The 21,415-nt window shown below is 39.8% G+C and overlaps 1 protein-coding gene across 33 annotated transcripts in view; it reads left to right on the top strand.

The window, feature by feature from the left end:
- SRPK2 (SRSF protein kinase 2) overlaps positions 1 to 21,415 on the top strand; it is a 288,551-nt gene that overhangs the window by 182,189 nt on the left and 84,947 nt on the right. For all 33 annotated transcript variants that reach the window (XR_010158309.1, XR_010158308.1, XR_010158306.1 and 30 more), the window contains 1 exon segment: positions 15,119 to 15,273. Coding sequence is in view for 19 of the 33 variants with exons in the window: in XM_063813815.1 (XP_063669885.1) it covers positions 15,119 to 15,273 (155 nt within the window). In the remaining 14 variants the exon portion in view is untranslated.

Below are 21,415 nucleotides of genomic sequence, written 5' to 3'. Positions count from 1 at the left end.
TTCTTTTTCTTTTCAACTACGAAGGAGAAAAGAAAAATGAATAGGATTTATCAGTCATATTTAAGGTGTCACTCAGTCCCCAGTCATGCTTAAATTATAACTCCCTTAGGCGTGCTTTTCTGAGTTGGAACTCTAAATACATTGTGGTATGATTATTTATATTTTAATAGAATTCACTAAAAATTAGTTTTACTTCACTTGTAGTAGGTGATTGAAAACTGATTCATGCAGTAACTTCTTAGGAAACATCATTTATTATAAGTGGAGGTCCTTTTCATTAAACCTTTTGGACCATTACAAATTCTTATTTCTATCTGCCTTTCTTTACCTACGTCTATTTGTATCTACTTTCCTTACTTGTGTTTGGACCATAAACTCACGTTAGTGCATTGCCAGTTGACACCCGTTAGAGATGGTAATGATTCCTTGGAGCATTGATTCTTAACCATGGGTGTGTATCAGTCACCTGGTGACATGCTCCCAGGCTACATTCCTGACCTACTGAGTCAGAAGAATCTCTTGATTCTCACTTTTGCATTTTGAAAAACTTCCACTTGTTTGTGCTGTATAGTTCTATTTGAGAACTATTGTGTTATAGCTTCCGAAAGAAATAGATTTAACTCTGTGTAGCATTTTATTTCCTAGCAAATTAACTTCAAATTCTTCACCCCAGGGTGTCAAAATCTGGTCTCAACCTTTCTCTAGCACTTCTGCCAATATTCTCCTTTGGGTACCTTGTGTGCCGGCAGAAGTGGATGAGCCCTTTCTTGCTGCCATACCTTCTCCTGCTCAGGCCATCATGTCCTCCTGCCTAGAACGCCCTTTCCTAGCTAGATCTATTGACACCTTTTTCTTCGTCATAGGCCTCTTCAATTTTCTCTCTTTTCTTTGAGAATTTTTAGGCACTCAGCCAGCTGGAGAGAACATGTATACCTTTCCACATGTTTTGTTTTTGCTATTGTATCCCCTGGGAATTATACAGGAGACTGGAAATTGGATACATTGAATATGCCTTGAGTTAATTAAAGAAGTAATGTTATCAAGCTACGTTCTGCCTTGTTTTATGCTCTAATTTGTATTTCTATCTGATCTATCTGTTAGATTCCTGGTACCATGAGAAAGGACTCATTTTTTCCTCATTTTAGCAGTAAAATAGTTTGAGCTTTGTAAATATTTCTTGAACAAGTAAATAAGGAATATTCTCTATACTTGGGATAATCCTGCAGAATTTGGAACTGTGGGTTAGAATCACAAGATTCATGACACAAGGGAAGGAGAAAATCAGTTCTGAGAGTATCAGTCTGCACTGGTGGGATGCTTCCACTGGTGGGGCTTTAGTCCTGCTCTGTCAGGTATATGGATTTGATACATTTCAGGACAGTCTTCATTTGTCAGATACAGTTGTGCTGTATGGCACAGTGTCTTCTGTGTCTTCTGTGAATGCAAGAGAGAATAATTTGTAGTATTTGGTTTCATGGGTGCTAGTCTCAGCACCACTGTATGTTTTGAATTTCTATTCCGCTTAATTAGGTAAGTCACTTTTTATGTTCAACTTTAAATCTTTTTTTTCCTCACCAAATACTGCCTTTGTCATATTGCCTTGTAGAAGTATGTGATAATTAACTGTTTGTAACCTTCTCAAGAAATCTCTTAACTAATCATGATTATAAAATACATGGATTTAGAAGCAGAGGGTTGTTAGGTGGTGGGATCGATGTTGACCTTTGCAGTTAGGATAGTCAGAGATGAACAGAGAGGAATGGGAGGAACTCCAGATATGCCAAAAGGCCTGTAGCAGTATCGTGCATAATGTATCGAGGTGTATTTATTGGTCACAGCTGGAACCCTGAATAAACAGTTTTATTGTCACCACATACCAGAAGGGTGGGGAGGTGAGGATTAACCTTTATTGAATGCCTACCATGTACACAGTTACCATGGCAGGGGATTTATGTGTCATCTCTTTTAATATTTACAACACTCTAATGTGCATCAGAAGCCTAGAGAAATGGTCACTGGCTTGAGTTCTCATGGATTGGTAAGTGATGGAACAGGTATTCAGCCTAACCTAGAGCCTTGTTACCAGAAAGCTGTACATTTGGACTGTGGCTTGTATCTTGACTCTCCAGCCCTAGGATAATTAGTTGCAACTTTACCATGACTGTAACAGTTATTTTGTTGTTGTGGTGGTGTCTCTCTCTCTCTCTCTTTTTTTTTTTTTTTTGGAAACAGGGTCTCATTCTGTTGCCCAGGCTGGAGTACAGTGGTGCGATCTCGGCTCACTGCCAACCTCTGCCTCCCGAGTTAAAGTGATTCTCCTGCTTCAGCCTCCTGAGTAGTTGGGACCACAGGCGCGTGCCACCATGCCCTGCTAATACTTGTATTTTTTTGATAGAGATGAGTTTTCACCATATTGGCCAGACTGGTCTTGAACTCCTGAAAGGAGTTTTTGGGGGGTGATAAGAATCTTGAAAAAATTACCTCCTTTCCTTCATCTCACCAGTCACTGAGTTCCTTTTCCTGGAGACAACCATTATTGGCTTGTTGCTCCATCCAGTGCTTAGGATGTCTGTGTAAAACAAATGATACATAGCATACACAGTGCTCTGCATCTTTTTATTCATCAGTGTGTATATCTTTCATATTAATACATGTAGAACTGTTTCATTATTTTTGCATAACAACTTTATTAAAAGATTAATTGCACACCATGTAATTACCCATTTAAAGTATACCATTCAGTGGTTTTTCAGTATACTCAGAGTTGTGCAACCATCAACCACATAATTTAACTTTTTTTTTTTTTTTTTGTAGAGATGGGGTCATGCTCTATTGCCCAGGCTGGAGTGCAGTGGCTATTTACAGGTGTGATCGTGGCATATTATAGCCTTGAACTCCTGAGCTCAAGTGATTATCCCATCTCAGCCTGCACAGTAGCTGGGACAATCAGCTTGTGCAGCTGCACCCAGCCCTCTTAATTTTATAACTATTTTATCACCCCCCCAAAAAACTTCATACACTTGAGTAGTCACCCCTATTTTCTGTACCCCTCCAGCCTTACGCTGTTACTGATCTACCTTCTGTTTCTATAGATTTGTCTATTGTAATCATTTTATACAAATTGAATCATACATGTGGTCTTTGGTGGCTGGCTTTGATTTATAATACTTTAATGCTGTCAGGGGTCATCCATGTGGTAGCATCTATGAGTACTTCATTTCTTTTTATTGTTGAGTAATAGTCTGTTGTATTGGATATATCACATTTTAATTTATCCATTCATCAGTTAGTGGATGTTTGGGTGGTTTCCACTTTAGGCTATAAGAAAGTGTGGCTGTGAGTGTTCATGTACACGTTTTTGTGTGGACATGTTTTCATTTCTGCAGAGTATATGCCAGGAGTGGAATTGCTGCATCATAACTCTTTTTTACTTTCTGAGATACTGCTAGACTGTTTTCCAAACTGGCTGCACCATTTTCCATTTTCATCATCAATACTTGTGGGTTCTCTTGTTTTGTACGTCACTGACGTCTCTTGTTATCTGTCTTTTTGATTATTGCCATCCTAGTAGGTGTGAAGTGGTATCTCATTGTGGTTTTGATTTTTTCATGTTTCTGATGGCTAGTGTTGTTGTGTCTCTTTCCTAGGAGTTTTATAATTTTAGCTCTTATATTTAGGACTTTGATCCATTATGAGTTAGTTTCTGTGTATGGTGGGAGGTAAGAATTTAGCTTTATTCTTTCGCATGTGAATATTCGGTTGTTCCATCCCCATTTGTTGAACAGACTATTCTTTCCCAATTGAATTGTCTTGGCAATCAGTTGGAAATCAGTTGACTATAAATGCAAGGCTTTATCTCTGGACCCTCAATTCTGTTCCATTGGTCTTCATCCTTATGCCAGTACGACATTATCTTGATTACTATAGCTTTGTAGTAAATTTTGAAATTGGAAAGTGCGAATCCCCCAGTTTTGTGTTTTTCTTTTTCATGATTGTTTGACTATTCTGGGACCTTGCATTTCCATATGAGTTTTAGGAATGGCTTGTCAAATTCAGCAAAGAAGCTGGCTGGGATTTTGATAGGGATTTTGTTGAATCTGTAGGGGGCATTTTCCCATATTGACAAACAGTATTAAGTCTCCAATCCATGAATATGGGATGTCTTCTGTTTATTTAGGTCTTTAATTTCAACAAGATATTGCAGTTTTCATAGTATGTTTTAAACTTCTTTGGTTTAATTTATTTCTATGTACTTTATTATTGTGACTAGAATTGTTTCTTCTGCCTCATCCTTTTTGAGAGTTTTGTATGGTTGTGCCATAATTTTATCATAATGTTATTAACAAGTTTCCTATTGATAGACATTTAGATCCCAATATATTGCTGTTTGCAGACATTGCCACAGAGTGTGTGTATCACTAAGGTGAATTCTACTAAAGAGAACTACTGAGCTGCAGGGTATCAGATATTGGAATCATCTGTGAAATTTAAAATGGCTATATACTGACTGTTTATCATTTTACTGCTTATTTTAAAACTTACAGTAAGGTATTTAAAATAAGCTGTATAAAAAATGTTCTAAACTCTTTTTTCAGCTAACCTTACTACTTATTAAAAATCGTGATATGCTGGAAGAGGCTCATGCTGCTTAAAAAAATGCCTAGAGCAGTGCTACAGCATCTAGAGCCTACAGCATTACTGTCCAATATAACTTTCTGTGGTGATAGAAATGTTCTATATCTGCACTGCCCATACTGTGCCATAGCCACCAGCCATATGTGACTACTGAGTGCTTGAAGTAGGATGACTGAATTTTAAATTTTATTCCATTTTAATTAATTTGTCTTGTTGCTACCATATTGTGTAACACAGGTTTAGGATTTCACTTATTTCCTGTGTTCTAAATTACTTTAGAAGGTAGAAAGTTGACTGCATTTGAATTTTGTTGATCCATTATATATTAGTAATTGTGTATGCCTTTAGATCTAAAGCTTGTGGAAGTTTGCAGAAGGCTTGTGTAAAGTGGTACATCTTACATTATTTCCTAAATAGCATGAGGCAATCGTTAGTTGTTATAGCAACTTTCACCAATATAAGTCTTAGTAAACAGTTCCTTTTTTGTGAAAGTTTATTCACTCTGCACCTAGCTGGCTTCAGATTGTCTACAAACATGGCTTTTAGATAGAAGAGCATATGGGTCTTTAGTTTGCTTGTTCTTCTTATATGTATATCTTATCCTAATGTAAAAGGTAGGCTTACTTTTGTACATGTATGTGCTCTAAAATCTGTATTTGACACTTAAAACTTATATTGGCAATTATAGTAGGGGTCCTTGACTATAGATTATAATGTTGGTGGCTTGTTTAACTTTGTTCTTCGGCTTTGAACTGGGCTCTGCCCTTGGCTCTTTTATTCCCCAGTTTCTCCCCAGCACTCTTACATGCTTGGAAAGGCTTTGGCTTCCAGCTGCATGGTCATGCTTCAGTATGCTTCAGTTTCAATCACCTTTGCTTCAATTTGCAGCTCAAACCTTTGCTTTTCAGCTATAGATTTTATATATCAAGCAATCCCTACCGTATTCTATGCTGCTTGGTATCCCACTTGCCTGTGAAACTCAGAGGAGCTAGAGCCGGTTACTTTTCTCTAAAACCCCTTCCCTTCTTCATCCACCTGCTCTATTCTCTGTCGAAATGAATGGTACAGTATTTCAGACCAGAAATGAAGAGTCAAACATCCACTTCTAGCAAATGAATTAGAGTTGTCCTTAGGTATTTGTGGGGGATTGGTTCCAGGATCCCATTCGGATACCAAAATCCATGGATGCTCAAGTCCTTGATATAAAATGGTTTAGTATTTGCATGTCACCTGTGCACATGCTCCTATATACTTTCAGTTATGTCTAGATTCCATCACCTAGTATGGTGTATATACTATGTAAATAGTTGTAATACCTAATTGTTTATGGAATAATGACCAAAAAAAGAGTCTGTACATGTTCAGTACACATGTAGCCATCACCCCATGTTTAGGATCCATAGTTGTTTGAATCCATGGATGCGGAATGCATGGATACAGAGCAACAACTGTACTGAGTTCTGAGTTCCAGTTTTTAATCATCTCTGTCCTGGACTAACAATTGCAGCGTTTTCCCATGAATTTTCTTTCTTCTTGCTTTTATCCTTTCTACCTGTTCTACACTCTAATTTCATATGTTTTTTGCAGAAAGCTAATCCTTGTTTCTATGGTTGCATTTCAGTGGCTACTACTTGGGTCAGGGAGAGAGCCCAAGCTTCTTAGCATTGTGGATTATTCTTTTAAATTGTGGATTATTCCTATGCCTAACCTCTTTCCTCTCTCCAGTCATACCAGATTAGTTTGGGCCTCTGTGCTTTTGAAGATGTGGTTCCCTGAGACTTGGACCTCCTGCAGTCAGCCTCATTCTGGCCAGTCTGTAAGATCACCTCTAGATGTCTCTGACTTGGCCCACTACCATCTCTGTTTTCATAACGATACCAGGAGCAGTTGCTTACATTTGTGTGTTTACATGCACTTTCCCCTCCTCACTAGACTGTACACCCCTCAGTGCTGGGCATCTGTGTGCTTCTGGGTAGTTGTAGAATCAGTGGATGTCATTTTACATGCATTTGGACTCACTGGTTTAACTTTTCTGTCAGTCTTTCTCCATTTCAGTAGTAATATTTTCTGCCAGATCCCACAAGTGTTTTATAAAATATTAATAGTACTAGTGGCATAAGACATATGTAGTGCTGAAATGCAATTTTAGAACCAGAGGTTTGCTTTCTGCAAAGAATATATGGAATTAATGTGTAAAATGGGAAGGATAAAAGCAAGAAACAAGGAAATTAATGAGGAAAAGTTAGTCCAGGAAATAGATGATAAAAACCTGAACTCAGAACTCAATGAGGTGATCAGGCAGCAATACCTTTAGAACACCAACTCCTTTGTTTTCTAAAATGTAGATTAGTTGGGAAGCAGGTCTGATTTACTTACATCCTTACTAACTTTGAGTTGGCTGTGTACTACGTTCTAGAAAACAGTATGGTCTTAGGAAATAAGTAAGTAGTATTTGGCTTGGAATTACGATTGTTTGCTATTAGGACTTGGGGAGTGATATAGTTTGGATCTATGTCCCTGCCCAAATCTAATGTTGAATTGTAATCCCCAATGTTGGAGGTGGTACCTGGTGGGAGGTGATTGGATCATGGGGGTAGATTTCCCCTTTGATGCTGTTCTCATGGTAGTCAGTGAGTTCTCCTGAGATCTGGTTGTTCTAAAAGTGTGTAGCACCTCCTCCCTCACTCTCACTCCTGTTACTGCTCCCACACTGTGTTGCGCCTGCACCCCCTTTGCCTTCCACCATGATTGTAAGTTTCCTGAGGCCTTCCCGGAAGCTTAGCAGATGCCAGCATCATTCTTCCTGTATAGCCTGCAGAACTGTGAGCCAATTAAATCTCTTTTCTTTATAAATTACCCAGTCTCAGGTATTTCCTTATAGCAATGCAAGAATGGACTCATTCAGGGAATAAGATACTCCTATTCCCAAAAGAGAACTGTTTCCCATTCTGGATTACCCAGCTTAAGTCCCCTGGCCATTTCAATTATTTAAAAAAAAAAAAATCAGATCTTTTTGAGGCCAAAGTCTGATAATTCTCCATGATCTACTCTCGTACAGTTTGAGGAACTTGGCAGTGTATTCACTTTCACTTGCTGTGTAACAAATTACTGCACCCTTAGCAGCTTAAAACAACACCTGTTTATTAACTCACAGTTTTGTAGGACAGAAATCAGGGCAGCACAGTGTGGCTGGATTCTTACTAGACTGAAACCAAGGTGTTGGCCAGATCTGCAGCTCTCATCTGAGCTTCAGAGTTCTTTTCCAGCTCACTGGTTGTTGGCAGAACTCATTTCCTTGAGTTCGTAGGACTGAGGTCTTTGTTATCTTACTATTCTTCTAGCTGTTGGCAGGGAGCACCGTCACTCCTAGAGGCCACTGGCAGTTCTTTGCTCTCTGTGGCCCTAGTTCACAAATGACGTCTGCTTTTTTTCCAGGCAGCTGGAGCCCGCCGCTCCGCTTCCACTTCTTTGACCAGCCAAAGAAAACCCTCTGCTTTTAGGGACTGGTGTGATTAGGTCAGGCCACCCAGTGTGATCTCCCTTTGGCATGTAGTGTAGATAATTGGATAACAGGTGTAATATCTCACACTCACAGATCTACCCATACTCAAGAGAAGCAGGAGATTTAACATGGATGAGGGTCATTGAGGATCATTGCACATTTAGGTTTGATTTACACAAAGTTTTTGAACTTAACCTTTCATTAAAGAGGAATGCATGAAATTATCTGAAGTTCGAAACATTATCTGGTCGCAAGTATTTTGAATGAGGGATACTCAACCTATATTGACCGATTCTACTATTAATTAGAAATTGGGTATTTCTCAAGCTGACAGTAATTACCAAGAGAGGAAGAAGGAGGGAGGGAGGAAGGGAGAGAGAAAAGTTTTAGATATAGGGTGGACATAGGGAGGAAAGAAAATGAAATTTGACTTTATGTGAATGTCCCTCAAATACTAACTGAAGAAATTCATCTGGAGCTCCTTTTCTTTATGTTTGATTAAAAATTAACTGAACTGTATTTCTTAAATTGTGTCAGTTGCCATCTAAGCTGATAGCAAAGGAGAGGACATTTTTCCTACTAAATGTAGAGTTTATTTTTTCTTTTCTCTGCTGAAAAGAAATACGCAGTAGCAGCTGAGAGGAAATCAGAACTCTCATCTGGTTGCCATGGCAATTTAGAGCAGATGAGACTTGTAGTTTCCTCGGTTGTTGAGTTTTTCCTCCCTTTTCTGACAGAGCAAGCGTACATGCAGAATATAGTATGAAGTACATAGCATGATGATAATTTTAGTATTATAGTATGATATTGAAAGAAAAATATTTTTAAGTTTCTTTAAACCACATTTTAAATTTAGAGTAATGATTAGAATTTTCTTTGTAGTGTAAAAATAAATACAGTTCTTTGTGAAAAATATAAATAGCTAGTGGAATTTTGCTTTTTAAATTAATTTCATTCCCATCACTGAAGTGCTGTGTTTTTCTTTTTTCTCTCCTCCCCTCTTTTTCTCTTTTGCTTTGCTTTGCTCTTTTGTTTTCCTTTCTCTTTCCTTTTTCTTTTTTCTTTCTCCTTTCCTTTTCCTTTGCTTTCCCCTTTCTCCATTGTCCTTTCCCCTTCCCCTTTTCTTTCCCCTTTCCTTTTTCCTTTCCCCTTCCCTTCCCTTTCCCCTTTCCTTTTTCCTTTTCTATTTTCTTCTTTCTTTTTTTCCTGAGACAGGGTCTCACTCTGTCATGCAGGCTGGAGTGCAGTGCTATGATCTCAGCTCATTGCAGACTCGCATGCTCAAGCAGTCCTCTCACATCAGCCTCCTTAGTAGCTGGGACTGTAGATGTGTGCCACCATGCCCAGCTAATTTTTGTAGTTTTTGTGGGTATTGCCAGGTTGCCCAGGCTGGTCTCAGACTCCTGGGCTCAACTGATATACCCACTGTGGCCTCCCCAAAGTGCTGGGATCACCCGTGGGGGCCACTGCACCCGTCCTGAAGTGGTATATTTCTTTATATTTCTTATAGTACATGAAAACATGTTCTTAAATTAGCACCTTGTTTAAACTTTGGACCCTTAGATAAAATTTCAGTCTCCTTTTAAAAGAATTACAGATTAATTTTCACTCTGAATGTAGCTGAGCTTATTGTAAAAGAGACTATGCATATTGATTGCTTAAATCTCTACATAGATATTTCTTTCTTGAAGTCATACATTTTATAACGGTGTAGTGTTGGATATTTAAAATATCTATAGCTGTATTGGGGTTTTCTTTTATTTTTTAAAAAATGTATTGTTGTTTTTGTAGAGATGAGGTCTTGCTGTGTTGCCCAGGCTGGCCTCAAACTCCTGGGCTCAAGCGATCCTCCTGCCTCAGTGTCCCAAATGGCTGGGACTACAGGTGTGCACCACCACACCTGGCTTCTTTTATTTTTTAACAATAGCTTTTTGAAGTATAATTCACATAGCATACAGTTTGCTCATGTAACATATATATTTTAGTGTTTTTTATTATGTTCACAGAATTGTACAACCATCACCACATTAGGACATTTTCATCCCTCCTAACAGATATCCCATATCTACTAGCAGTCAGTCCCCATTTTCCTCCTGTTTTCTCCATTTCCCCTAACCCCCGATATGAGCATCCACTGATTTACCCCATCTCTATAAATTTATCTGTTCTAGACATTTGATGGAAAATGGAAGATCATACAACCTGCGGTCTTTTCTGACTGGCATCTGTCACCCAGCATAAGGTTTTGGAGGATCCATCCATGTTGTAGCATATATCAGTACTTCATTTCTCTTTGTTAGTGAATAACATTCCCTTGTAATGATATACCCCATTTTATTTATCAGTTAGGGGATGTTTGGGTTGTTTCTGCTTTTCGTTAAAAATAGTAATACTTCTCTAAACACTGTGGATGAGATTTTGCTGGATATATGCTTTCATTTCTCTTGGATATATACTTGGGAGTGGAATTGTTGGGTTATTTGGTAATTTTATATTTAAACTTTTGAGGAACTGCCAGACCGTTTTCCAAGATGGCTATGCTATATTACCCTTCCCACCAACAATGTTTGAAGATCCTTATTTCTTCATCCTTCCTTAAACTTATTATCTGACTTTTTTAAATAGCCATTCTAGTGGGTATGAAGTGGTATCAGACTGTAGTTTTGATTTCCATTTCTCTGATTACTAATGATGTTGAGCATCTTTTCATATATTTATTGGTCATGTGTATATCCTCTTTGGAGAAATGTCTTTCCAATCCTTTTTATCCATTGTTAAATTAGTGTGTCTTTTTATTGTTGAGTTGGAAGAGTTCTTTATATATTCTAGATACAAGTCACTTATCACTTATGATTTACAAGTACTTCCCCCCATTCTGTGGCCTTTAAATTTTCTTGATGGTGCCCTTTGAAGTACAAAAGTTAAAAATTTTGAAGTCCAATTTAGTTTTTCTTGTATTGCTTATGCTTTTAATGTCACATTTAAGAAGCATTGCCTAACCTAAGGTCGTGAAGATTTACTCCTATGTTTTTTTCCTGAGAGTTTTATAGTTTTAGCTCTTTCATATAAAGCCTGTGTGTGAGAGAGAGGTCCAACTTTATTTATTTTGCATATGAGTATGTATTTGTTGTAGTACCACTGTTGAAAAGACTATTCTTTTACCATTTAATTATTTTGGTATTCTTGTTGAAAATATTTATGGGTCATTTCCACTGCCATTGCTCCTTATATACTTCTGATAATTTTTATATGAAATAGCTTCCTTACGGCTTTCATTAGGATTGATGAAAGTTGTTTTTTTTAATCTGTTGATAGACTTAATGAGTATGTATTTGGTGAGATAACCTGTCATGTCTTGGTCGTCTACAGTGTTGTAATTTAACCAGGCTTTGCAGTACTCTAGAAGCCATCAGAAACCACTTTAAAGAAGCCAGCCTTGGCCAGGCCCAGTGGCACACACCTGTAGTCCTAGCTACCCACCAGGCTGAGGCAGGAGGATTCTTTGAGCCCAGGAGTTCAAGATTGCAGTGAGCTGTGAATGCACCACTGCACTCCACCCTGGGCAACAGAGCGAGACCCTGTCTCAAAATGAAAATAAAATAATCCAGCCCTAAGACAGTATGGCTTGGCTTTCTCTTCTCTATTTCTGCCCTAGGAGAAATTTACCTCGATTTTCCTATGTGGTAGACAGTAACAAGGATGGAGGGATGAAAAAGAATTGGCGGTTACATTGAACTGAGACTTTCTGTGATGAACTGAGTGATTTGAGTATTGGTGATAATTAGTATGGAGTAGGTCATTAGAAGTCCTAGGAAAGATAATCATCACTTATGGCCAGGAATCTCTCAACGTGAGGCTGAAATGCCCCTCAGTACAGGTTGGATCTGAAAGGGCCAGAGTTCTACCATCCACTAGAAATACTCGTGTATAAAACATTTTAATATTTAGCAAGTAGAAAATTATTAATATAATATTTTTACTTTTTTGGGTACTGAGTCTTGGCAATCTAATATGTATTTTATACTTCTGGCACATCTCAGTTTGAACTAGCTACTTGATGTGCCCGATAACCCCATGTGGCTGGTGGCTACTATATTGGGCAGCATAGTTCTAGATGTTTTGATATGACAGCCAGTTGAACTATTAATCAGCATTACTAAACCTCCTCTATACTTTGGGGTATCCTGACTTACCACTTTTCGTTTGGTAGAGCTGGCTTTTAAGAAGCTTTCTGTCTGCCTGTTCAGTGTGGCCCTCACTGGAGGAATGAGAAGTGCCTACACACTTAGACTGCAGGGTCTGAGAATTTTGAGGGTCATCCATGTAGGCAGCTCAGCAGGTAGGTAAAGAGTAAGTGAGAGAGACATTATAATGAAGGTGCGGGAATCTCTCAAGTGAGAGAAAATGGTGGTGAAAATTAGAATCTCTTCTCCATACTGCAGTCTACTCCATTGAGGTAAAGCCATATATAGAAAATGCTACTAGTGCACTGGTTCTCAATGGGCATGACTCCCCTCCTCCCCCAGCACACACACATTTGTCAGTGTCTACACGCATTTTTGATGGCCACAGCTGGGTGGTGGGGTGGGGGTGGGGGGCTGTGTGCTACTGACATATAGTGGCTGGAGGGCAGCGATGGTGAAAAGCATCCCACAGTGCACACGACAGCCCCACAGCAATGAATTATCCAGTCCAAGAATCCATTGTGCCAAGTACGGTAGTGCCGTGCACTGGCAGCACAAGAGCCATCATTTCTTGTCTTTTCTTCAAGTAGTTTCTACAGCAAACTCAATGTGTGTGTGTGTGTGTGTTTTCAGAGAATGTACTCATTTTTTATATAAAGTTTCTGAGTTAGGAAGAAACAGCTAGCTTTCAAAGTATTTCTCATTGAGGAAATGTGTCAGACAAAATGATTCTGCCCACACCCCTGAAGAGTGGGTTGTGCTTCTTTTGGACGTCATCTCAAACCTTTCCCTCCCGCTGGGGAAGTGGCAAACTACTGAAGTTCCTTGCCTGCCTCTCCTCCTTCAGAACTCTCTTTTGCCTGGGACCATTCCACTTTCAGTAAGGGCACATATGTTAAAAAGAAGCGAGCATTTACATGGCTTCCGGAAAGATTCTTGTACTTCTGTGAGGCCTGTTGGAAGTTTTGAATGTATTCTGGAAGTGGTGTGTGTGTGTGTGTGTGTGTGTGTGTGTGTGTGTGAGAGGGAGAGAGAGAGAGAGAATGAATATTATTCTCTTTCAGGGCTCTGTGAAGAGAATGGTTAACTTGGAGTGTTATCATCACTACAATCCTGATGTCTGTTACCCAGGGAGCTGTAACTGTTGAGTCTTCATAAATTCCAGAAAACAGCAATCAGTACATTTTCAGCTTATAAATATTCTTTAGTTGTCCTGCTAAAGATATTCATACCTTTGATTATTTGCCTTTAAGTTGACCTATTGTGTGTGATCCCCACCCCTTCCTCATGATGTCAGGTGTTTCTGCTGCCTTCTATTCCTACTCCTTCCTTCAGTTGTGGCCATATGGGTTTTTTGTTGGCAAGCCACACGCATTAGTGGTGGTGTTGGAGGCTCTCAGATTGGGCAAGGATTTAGAGGCCCAGTTTAGAAGAGGCAGTAGTTGAGGCAGCTCCTTTGGCCTGTCTCTTAGTGGCAGCTACAGATGAGCTTGCATTGCTATGACCCTGACCTTCTCAAGATTCCAGGGCTGAAGAGTGAGCTTTGACTGTATGCCGCAGGCTCTGCTGCAGTGAGGAGAGAAAGGATCCAGAATCGGCCTTCCACTGGGCAGAGAGCAACAGTGTTCCAAAAGGAAATCTAGCAATAACACCAAGATTCCACCTGCTCTCAACAACTAGGGCTTAGGTCTTTGAACTCTTCATTGACAACGGCTATACCCTTAAAATAGGGCGCATGCTGGGTGACAGCAGGTGCATGGTGTGAGGAACTGGTGCTAAAGAATTTTGCTTGACCAGAACCAGACCACAATATGTTTGTCAAGCTTGTTCTTCTAGACGCAGCAGGCCTGAGGGCTGCCGTGGCAGAAATGCCCCAAGGAATGGCACTCACATGTCGGGCAACCGACCCTCAGAGCAACCTTTCCACAGCAGCCGTCATCTTCAGCGCACGCATTCAGTGGTAGTTTTATTAGTGGGATAGCTTAAGGGAGAGCATTCAGTGGTAGTTTTATTAGTGGGATAGCTTAAGGGAGAGATGTGCTTCTGGCATCCAGATTGAGACTGTAGGGTCCTATTTCCCCGCACTGGGGCATGGTTAGAAATAGTAAGTGAATCCCATTATGAACCATTCTCCTCATAGAGCCCTGAAAGGGAATAATCTCAATCAATCAAACACACACACACACACCGCTTCCAGAATACATTCAAAACTTCGAACAGGCCTTATAGAAGTACAAGAATCTTTCTGGCAATCTTGTATATTTTAGCTACAGTGTATGTTAATCAGCTTTTATGAGTTATTGAAACCTAACTTCATTGCCACCTATTTCTATGGGAAAAGAATTCTCATTTTCAGATAACAGGAAATAAGTGCTTTCAAAAGTTGAGTGCTGCTTGCGCCTGTCTTTTTATAATCGTTGTGATGTTTTCTAACCAATAAGGCTATATACCATGGAATACGCTTTCATTTCACTTAAATTTCCCAAGATTGGTAGGAGTTGAGTGGAGCGCACTGAAATTTCCTAACATTGGTAGTTCTTGAAGCGCTAAGTGAAAAGATACCTACAGAAAAAAATCCCTTAGCTAATAAGGGCAGATTTTTTTTTTTTTTTTGGCCTGACTTATATGTTGAAACACTACTTGAATTCAACTAAAATGGGTGAAGTGACATTAAATGACATTTCTTCTTAGTATGTGACAAGTTTTATTTTTTCCCCCATATTAAGAAGTGCTCAAATGCATCCATAATGCAAGATGTACTTCTAAGTAAATAGCAATTTTCTCTCTGCTCTTTCAGGCCGGAGCCTCAACAGAAAGCTCCTTTAGTTCCTCCTCCTCCACCGCCACCACCACCACCGCCACCTTTGCCAGACCCCACACCCCCGGAGCCAGAGGAGGAGATCCTGGGATCAGATGATGAGGAGCAAGAGGACCCTGCGGACTACTGCAAAGGTGATGTGCCAAGCATGGTGGTGTGGGGCTTGCCTTCCCCATTGGGCTGTGTAGTAATTTGTTGGGGGAATGGACAAGGGGAGGAGGTAGTGATGCAAATTGCTTGGTCTTCATTAAATTAGCCTCCTTGTGTCATTATCATTTTAAATTCTTAGGTCATTGTATAGAGACTGATATCAGAAAATATTAAGTGATATGAGAGAATTGTAAGAGAAAATACATGTATTTGTACATACATATTCTAGGTACTTTCAGAAGGACTTAAATCTGTTAGAATTAAAGGTAGTATACAGCAGGACAGTTAGAGGAAATAATAAACCATCTAAAAGGAGCACTGGGCCAGTGCGGTGGCTCAAGCCTGTAATCCCAGCACTTTAGGAGGTCGAGGTGGGCAGATCGCTTGAGTTCAGGAGTTCAAGACCAGCCTGGGCAATGTGGTGAGACACTGTCTCTACAAAAAGTGCAAAAAATTAGCTGGGCATGGTGGTAAGTGCCTGTAGTTCCAGGCACTTGGGACGCTAAGGTGGGAGGAACACTTGAGCCCAGGAGGCAGAGGTTTCAGTGAGCTGAGATCGTGCTACTGCAGTCCAGCCTGGGCGGCAGAACCAGATCCTGCCTCAAAAAAATAAAGTACAATAAAAAAATTAAAATAATAAAAGAACATAGAGAGGAGAAAGTGTACCAGGCTCCTGAGGGGAGCTAATTATAACTCTTGTGCACTGTATTTGACTTTCTGTTTTCTGACTGCTAAGGCTAAAAGAAAACCATTCCTTTCTCTGTGTAGCATTGAATTACATAGCGTTTATTGTCTGTGGGAAGCAAGCATGCACATTTGTTTACAGAGAAAGATTCTTTCCGGCATTGTACTTAACGAAAAAGACATTCTGTGGGGTTCTGCCATTGTGTGACATAGTGGGTTATGTTTTCAGCTATGATTTCACGGAAGACACAGAAACTATTCAAGTGGAGTGTTCTTGTATTGATGCTTTGTAAAGACCAAGAGTTAAACTCCTAAAGGGCAAGCGTGTTGTGTGATGAATATTAAGAACAATATGATCTAGACACCATGCTTTGTGTGGACCCAACTGAGAATCTAGGAGAAAGAGAAATGACTATTCAGCTGCTTCTTTGTCACTTAACTTACTGATTTGGACATTAATTTTCTGGAATTTGGAGCTCCTAAGCCAAAGTTGGTGAGATGAATTTATTTGCTACAGATTTTAAAAATTGTAAATCAGATTCTATATAGCATTAGAATAAATGGCAGAAAATGCAGACATGTTCAGAACATAAAGCATTAATGAATTTTGGGTTCCATATGTCTTAATAATTCATCATTTATCTAGTAGATATAGGTCATTTGTATGTTGGTTCAGAAACAGTGTACATTTAATTACCTGCTAAGAGGAAGAGAAAGTTACTGTACTACAAAAGTGTAGGAACTAATCTACTCTAACCTGATTCTTTCACAGGTGCACGTACTTCCACATAGAATCAGTGTGTTCCTTAGAAAAGAGTGTAGATCTTACTTGGCATTTGTCTGAATAGTGGTTACAACCCCAAAGATCTATGCAGTCTAGTAAAAGAAAAGATAGAGCCAGTTTGAAAGGTGACAAGAAGGTGTTTTCCATCCTCCCTCTTACTCTTCATTTCTTATACTGTCTTCGATTTTTCTGCTGAGGCCCAGCATTAGGTTCATCTGTAGGTGCCATTCTTTTTTCTTTTCTTGTTTTTTCTTTTTCTGAGACAGTCTTGTTCTGTTGCCCAGGCTGGAGTGCAACGGCGTGATCACAGCTCACTGCAGCCTCAACCTCCTGGGCCTGAGCAATCCTCCCATCTCAGCCTCCTGAGTCCTGGGCTTGAGCAATCCTCCCATCTCAGCCTCCTGAGTCTTGGGCTTGAGCAATCCTCCCACCTCAGCCTCCTGAGCAGTTGGAACTGCAGGCATGTGTCACCACCCCTGGTTAATGAAAAGTTTTTTTTTTTTTCCTTCTGGTAGCGACAGGGTCTGGCTAGAACCATTCTTTAGGAGCTGTTTCCTTCAGCAAATAGGTTCTACCAAGCAGGAGTGAAAACTGTCTTGTTCATCTGGATCTTAAGTATGTGGGTCAGGAGATGTAAACAATACTCTCATCCCCTTACTATCTCTGGGAACCAGCACAGTGGACATCCAAACCCCAAATATAGGGCTAAGAATAAAGTATTCCACAGCCAGGGCTGATTCTAGGTAACATTCACTGAACTCTAACCTTCACAGAGTATTAAAGTCAGCATCAGTAAGGTCATTAGAGATAGTAAGGTTCCCTCCTTATACCCGTGCCAGCCCCCCCAAATTTGGTAAGTAACGTGTACCTTTAGTTAGCATTACATGTGACAGATGCCCTACTTTGAATTTTGTGGTATATTCCACAACAGTTTGTATAAGATTACTGACATATACATATTCAGGGAGTCCAAGGAATTGATTTGGAATGTCTGGAATAAGACCTGTGGCCTTCTCATTTTTTGTTCTTAGATAAAGAGATAAATCCCCTCACCCTCTGCCAGGACTGGTTGAGCTAAAATTACTAATATGGTGTTTTATCATCCCTGAATACTTTAGTACATTTTACCTACAATCGAGTACATTCTCCTATATATCAAAATACAACCATCAAGATCAGAAATTTAACACTGATACTTCACTACTATTCAGACCTCGGGCTTATCAGGTACTGCCAGTTGCCCAGTGTTGTCCATTACATGTAATGAATCTGTGGCAGAAGCGCATATTTTGTTTTCTTTTTTTTGTAATTTCTTTTAATTTGGAACAGTTCTCAGTGTTTTCCTGGCTTTCATGTCCTTGACATTTTTGAAGATTGTAAACCGGTTATTTTATATAATGTTTCTCAATTTGGGATGCCACAGTAGTGATGTTGTCTTTTTGCATTAAATCCTTTCAGATGGTACACAGGTTTGATTTATTCCATTGGAGTTGATGCCTTCACTTGATCAAGATTGTGTCTGCCAGATATCCCTGACAGCTATTCTTTTCCCCTAGTAATAAGTATTTTGTTGAGAGTTACTTTGAGACTACATATATAACCCATTCAAATATTTATCCCTACCCCCGCCGCCACCCCGGGCTGACTTTCTGTCTCGGATGGACTGATAAATTCATGGATCTCTGTTTTATTCAGTGGGTTATGATCACTTACTCTCCTTATATGTTTTGATGCTTAGATTATCCCAAATTTGGTTCTTAGGAGCCCCTTCAGATTGGTTCTCCTTTTGAAATGCCTCAATCGTTCTTTGATCGTTTATTTTTTTGTTTTGTTTTGAGATGGAGTCTCGCTCTGTCACCCAGGCTGTAGTGCAGTGGTGCGATCTCTGTTTCACTGCAACCTCCACCTCCTGGGTTCAAGCAATTCTCGTGCCAGCCTCCTGAGTAGCTGAGACTACAGGCTCATGCCACCACGCCTGGTTAACCTTTGTATTTTTAGTAGAGATGGGGTTTCACCATGTTGGCCAGGCTGGTCTTGAACTCCTGACCTCAAGTAATTCTCCTGCCTCAGCCTCCCAAAGTATTGGGATTACCGGTGTGAACCACCGTGCCCGGTCCTTTGATCATTTCTTTACCTTCAAGTACAGTAGGATATGCCAGGTTCATCTTGTGTTTTTCCTATCCCAGCCCTGGAGTCTACTCTTTTCACAGAGAATCCTGCTTTTTTTTTTTTTTTTTTTTTTAAATTAAACAATAATATTTAGAAAGCTAGACCTGGGCATTAGATGTGCTTATTACTTTTGGCTTGTCACTTTCAGATCTCAGTACAGAGCTAGGAACACACACATATGCACCTGCTTCCTTTATGTTTATATTTATTTATATATTTACATATGTTTTGAAATCCATGAGTTTATTAATCTGATACCTCTAATACCAGAAGATTCAGCCTGGTGTTCTCCCTTTCCATCTTTGTGGTTTCTTTCTCTGATAGTAAGAGTCTGGGCTCTTCCCATCCTCATTGCATTGACTTAGTTGATTGATTTCTCTGTATGGTATGAATCACCCATCACCATCACTATGTCTCTCCCTTCCCTTCTCACCTAACTCATGCTCTGACATCCTTTGTTGATTGGCCCTGCGTCATGGCTTGGGATTTAATGGCCCAGGATGGGAAGGGGAGAGAGCTTTCCCAGGCTGGTAGTGTGTGTTATGTAATCTGAGGTATCATTTGTCTTCTGATACTTCACCTCTTTCTCTTGCTTTTATTGACTTCATTCCTGGAGAGTCTCTGCCCTCAATTACTTCTCAGTTTCCTCAAAATACAATTAAAAAAAAATTAACAACAAAAGACATCACATGTATTTCTTTTTAAAAATAAAATTTGTTCATCACAGGAAATGTAGACACTTGGGTTGGAGGGCAGAAGTCACCTGTGATCCCACTACTCAGCAAGAGCTGCAGCAAGCCTTCATCATTTATGATCAGCTAGATTACATCTTAACTTTTTACCTCATCTTTACATGTTTCCCTTATTTAAAATGTATGAACCCTCAGCTATTTTAATAAAAGGGTCCATATTTAAAGTTCTGATATTGCAAAAGCATTGTTCGTTGCTCTTGCGTACTTACTTGCCTTGGTATTCTCTCTGGAGTAGGACTCATTTCCTGACAGCCATGTTCCTACTAGCGTTATCTTAGATCTCCAAGAGGATTATGGCATTATTGACTGATTCCTGAGCCTTGGTTCAAAACCTGGCTGTGTTGCTTTGTAGCTCCGTCTTCTTGGACAAATTCCTTTCTCTTTACACTTTGGTTTTTCATCTGTGATATGATAATTTGTATTATATTAATGTTAATACCTAAGATTTTTATGAGGATTTAAATAAAATATATGAAGTTCATGACACAGTATCTGATACGAGGCTCTTAAGAAATATGAGTTTCACTCTTCTTCTGTCTGTTCTATCATTCTTCTTTCATTGTGTTCTCATCTGTACTTCATGCTATCTATACCCATCAGTGCTGGCTCCCTTAACTCCCTGACCGTGTCTCATGTTGGGTGTGTTTCCTTAACCTCTGGAGAGGGAGCTGTCAGCACTGCCTATCTTTTTTACATATCACCTCTGGTCTGTTGTCTGGGCACAAGCTGTAGCAGCAGGCTGTGCAGTTTATTCAGATTCTGCTTCCAAGCCCTGGGGATTACCAGGATCAGGGGCAGGGTCAGCCTGTAAACAAACACTGTCGGGAGGCCTTGTGTAATACATGCTTGTTTGATGAGTTTGAGCAAAAAAAAACCTGTGTCACAGCCAAACCTCCTCTTGTGGGAAGATTTGTGTTTCATGTGGGGTTTTCAGAGGCAGTAGGGGGTGCCTGGTAAACATTCCTAGGCTGCACTGTAAACCCCTGAATTGGAATCCTTGAGAGTGGGACTTAGGAATCCAAATATTTAACAAATTCATCAGTGATTTTTCTGCACATTGAACACTAAAATCTGCTCCATTCTAAGGTCTGCATGTATCATCCTTCTAAAACTCCAAGGATATAACCACATGAAGGCACCCTTCATACTATACGTGCAATATAAGCGGAATCATTGCTTTGAACTACCTTATGTTCCTAACTTTTTCCAGAACCCTCGGCGTATACCTGCTACAAGGACATACTAAATGGTGACTGTAGGAACATTGCCTTGCAATATCAGGCTGCCTGTACTCGCTGTCCTCAGACATGAGTTTTGTTGCTCTCTTAAATCATTCTTAGATAAGTTGGCACCTTTGTACAGTTTTCATCTCTTGAATTATTTCTGGAGACATCAACAGCTGTGGTCTGACTTGGTATGAAAACATGTCATTTCCTTAGAAATGCATTTATTCAACCTCTAATCAGACCCTTTCCTTTATTACCCACGGTATTGTCCCCCCCGTCCCCAACTTATCATAGTGTGGAATTGTACATTTATTTCTGTGTTCATGTATCTCCCCCTCTCTAGTCTGAAAGATTCCCTTTGGTCAAGGCCCTGTAGTTTGTTAACTCCACTGCATTTGAACCATCCATAATGCAGTATATATTTTGTTTGGATAAAGGCATTTTCTCTAGTGTTGGGTTGCAAGTACGGGATAGGCAGAGTGCTGATGTTCAGGTGGATCTGGGAAGGCAT

The sequence above is a fragment of the Pan troglodytes genome, chromosome 6 (genome assembly GCF_028858775.2).
Source record: "Pan troglodytes isolate AG18354 chromosome 6, NHGRI_mPanTro3-v2.0_pri, whole genome shotgun sequence".
Classification (NCBI taxonomy): Eukaryota; Metazoa; Chordata; class Mammalia; order Primates; family Hominidae; genus Pan; species Pan troglodytes.
Note: the sequence above shows the minus strand (reverse complement) of the source record. Positions and strands in the feature narration are given on the sequence as shown.